This window comes from Salmo salar, chromosome 16 (assembly GCF_965601325.2).
Source record: "Salmo salar chromosome 16, fSalSal1, whole genome shotgun sequence".
Lineage (NCBI taxonomy): Eukaryota > Metazoa > Chordata > Actinopteri > Salmoniformes > Salmonidae > Salmo > Salmo salar.
The window spans coordinates 91,600,001-91,603,372 of NC_138306.1; the positions used below are offsets into that span (position 1 = coordinate 91,600,001).

A 3,372-nucleotide genomic window follows, 5' to 3' on the forward strand; every position below is an offset into this window, starting at 1 on the left:
TGTCTGTCTGTCTGTCTGTGTGTGTGTGTGTGTGTGTCCTCTCTGTCTTTCATCTCTTTTCAGACAAACCCTCTCTCTGTGGATTATTATGGAAGCCTGGTATTGATGCTGTGGCAAATGGATCCAGCACTGCAGCATGGTGTGTGTGTGTGTGTGTGTGTGTGTGTGTGTGTGTGTGTGTGTGTGTGTGTGTGTGTGTGTGTGTGTGTGTGTGTGTGTGTGTGTGTGTGTGTGTGTGTGTGTGTGTGTGTGTGTGTGTGTGTGTGTGTGTGTGTCTGTGTCTGTGTCTGTGTGTGCAGCCTTTCATGTCCACACAGTTGGATCACTCCAACACTACAGGCTTACTTCCCAGGCTCCCTCTAGTTAGGACAGTGACAAACAGACTACTTGTATGAATTGATAGACTCTCAGAAAGATAGCTGTTAATCACAATGCAACACTAACGGTCTCTCTCTTCCTCTCTCTGCAGAAGAAGACTGTGTTAACTGCACAGAGGAGTGCAGGGTCCTGGGCCACTCCGACCGCTGCTGGATGCCACAGTTCCCGGCGGGAGGGGCGGGAGGGGGAGGAGCCAACCAGGCAGAGGGTGTGGACTACCGCAACAACCTGTTCGTCCCCGCGGGGATGGAGGCTGCCATGGAGACCACAGAAGCCTACGAGACCGTCAACCCCAACGGGAAGAAAACCTTCTGCACCTTCGGGAAGGAGCGTCGGGACCACACCATTTTAGTGGCTAACGTCAAGCCTTACCTGAAGGCCAAGAGAGCCCTCTCTCCACTTCTCCAAGAGGTCTCCTCAGCCTCCAACTCCCCCACTAAAGGCTGCTCCTCCTCCTCTAACAACTCCCCCTGCGCCTCCTCCACTAAATCCCCCGCAGACGGAGCTGAGACCAAACCCACCCCCAGCCACTATTGCTCTGGCCCCCCCGACGGGCAGTACCACTCCCCCAACAAACAGAGCAGAGACCCAGGTCTCCTCCATCACTACGGCCCCCACGGCCCAGGACTACCCCCGGGACACCCAGCCTACCCTTCTCTTTCCTGCGACCCGGTGGCCAAGGTTCTAGCGGAGGCCCGGTCCAGAATCAGCCAGGAGGCTGGAGTGGGGGTCGGGGTGGGAACAGAGATGGACTGTGTTCTGGAAATGGACGGGGGGATCCACGAAGGGGGGGAGATGGGGCGGGACGGGGTCGATGCAGACCAGGTGGTCAGAGACATCGACAAACTGCTGCAGGACTGCAGAGGCAGCGAGACAGCCACCGGCACTCTCAGAAGAAAGTGATACACAGGGTAGAAAGAGAGAGAGAGGGATGGTGGCAGGAAGGATACTCTCCTCCCTAAGACTGCCACCGCCATCTAAACAACAAACAAACAGAACACTGCTGGCTGTCACATGACCTTATCGTTGACCTCAACTTGGAACTATGGAAGGACCATGTGTTGGACTTTTCCCTGTCGATATCGCCAGTGTAAGTTTTAAAAAGAAAAGGAAAATAAAGTAACAGACAGAAGGACTGAAACATGGACAGCTGAATTCAGAAGGACTGAAACATGGACAGCTGAATTCAGAAGGACTGAAACATAGACAACTGAATTCAGAAGGACTGAAACATGGAAAGCTGAATTCGGAAGGACTGAAACATGGACAGCTGAATTCAGAAGGACTGAAACATAGACAACTGAATTCAGAAGGACTGAAACATGGACAGCTGAATTCAGAAGGACTGAAACATGGAAAGCTGAATTCAGAAGGACTGAAACATGGACAACTGAATTCAGAAGGACTGAAACATGGAAAGCTGAATTCAGAAGGACTGAAACATGGACAGCTGAATTCAGAAGGACTGAAACATGGACAGCTGAATTCAGAAGGACTGAAACATGGACAGCTGAATTCAGAAGGACTGAAACATGGACAGCTGAATTCAGATGGACTGAAACATGGACAGCTGAATTCAGAAGGACTGAAACATGGACAGCTGAATTCAGATGGACTGAAACATGGACAGCTGAATTCAGATGGACTGAAACATGGACAGCTGAATTCAGAAGGACTGAAACATGGACAGCTGAATTCAGAAGGACTGAAACATGGACAGCTGAATTCAGATGGACTGAAACATAGACAGCTGAATTCAGATGGACTGAAACATGGACAGCTGAATTCAGAAGGACTGAAATATGGACAGCTGAATTCTGTTGAACTTCTTTGACTCTTTTTGGGATTCTTTGGGAATGACAGAATGCAGGGCACTTTCTGTCTGGCTCCCTGCAAGCTTTTAATCCAAGTGGCCACCAGTTCATTGTTAATGTGATTCTTTGGGAATGACAGAATGGAGCAGCTTCTGTCTGGCTCCCTGCAAGCTTTTAATCCAAGTGGCCACCAGTTCATTGTTAATGTGTGTTCATGCTCTTTCCTTTGCCAGAACAAGCTTACACATCTGTCTGTGTGTGTGTGTTGCTTACGTGAAGTGTGAACGCAGCCATTGGCTTCTGGGAAGATTATTATAATGGTCTATCATGACAATCGGAGGACAGGCCCTGAGAGTCAGGGACCCGGAAGAGCAGACAGAGTTGGTTCCCGACCAGAACTTTTGTTTGGTTCTGACCGACGACCCGCGGAGAGAGAGACAAAACACTTCTCTAAACTTTGTAATATTGATGTTTAAAAGTGTAAAATGATAACCGTATCTTAAACAGGTTGGTCATTCAGGGGTAATGGGGAGGGGGGTCGGGGTGGGGGGGGGGGGGGGGTCAGGGAGGGGGGTCGGGGAGGGTCAGGGGGGGGGGGGGGGGGGTCAGGGAGTGGGGGGGGGGGGGGGGGTCAGGGGGGGGTTAAAATGGGTCAGCATATCTCACCTGTCCTAATCCTGTTCTTTATAGTCACCTGTGGAAGCTGTGCAACCATGTCCTTCTATATCATTATACACACTGAACATTCCAGACTGGGGAAGTCTAACACACACACACACACACACACACACACACACACACACACACACACACACACACACACACACACACACACACACACACACACACACACAAACACTCACACACACACACACACACACACACACACACACACACACACACACACACACACACACACACACACACACACACACACACACACACACACACACACACACACACACACACACTGTACACACACAACCACACTGTGTACACACATGAGATGTAAGCACCTCATCAAACTGTGCCATCAGCTTCCTGTTCCTGTATAGTGAGTCTAGCTGTCTGAGCCTCCCGTTCTTCAGCTTTCACATTCCTTTACAAAGGGATATTCTTTCTCCTTCAACTGTGAAAAGATATATCTATAGAAAACATACAGATTAATATATGTACTATC

General features: G+C 49.9%; 1 protein-coding gene across 1 annotated transcript in view; it reads left to right on the top strand.

Moving 5' to 3' along the window:
- LOC106574799 (protocadherin-17) overlaps window positions 1–2,709 on the top strand; it is a 160,158-nt gene extending 157,449 nt beyond the window's left edge. The window contains exon 5 of the mRNA XM_045698419.2: window positions 470–2,709. Within this exon, the coding sequence (XP_045554375.1) occupies window positions 470–1,281 (812 nt within the window). The 3' untranslated portion in view covers window positions 1,282–2,709. The remainder of the gene's footprint in view (window positions 1–469) is intronic.
- Window positions 2,710–3,372: the final 663 nt, after the last annotated feature.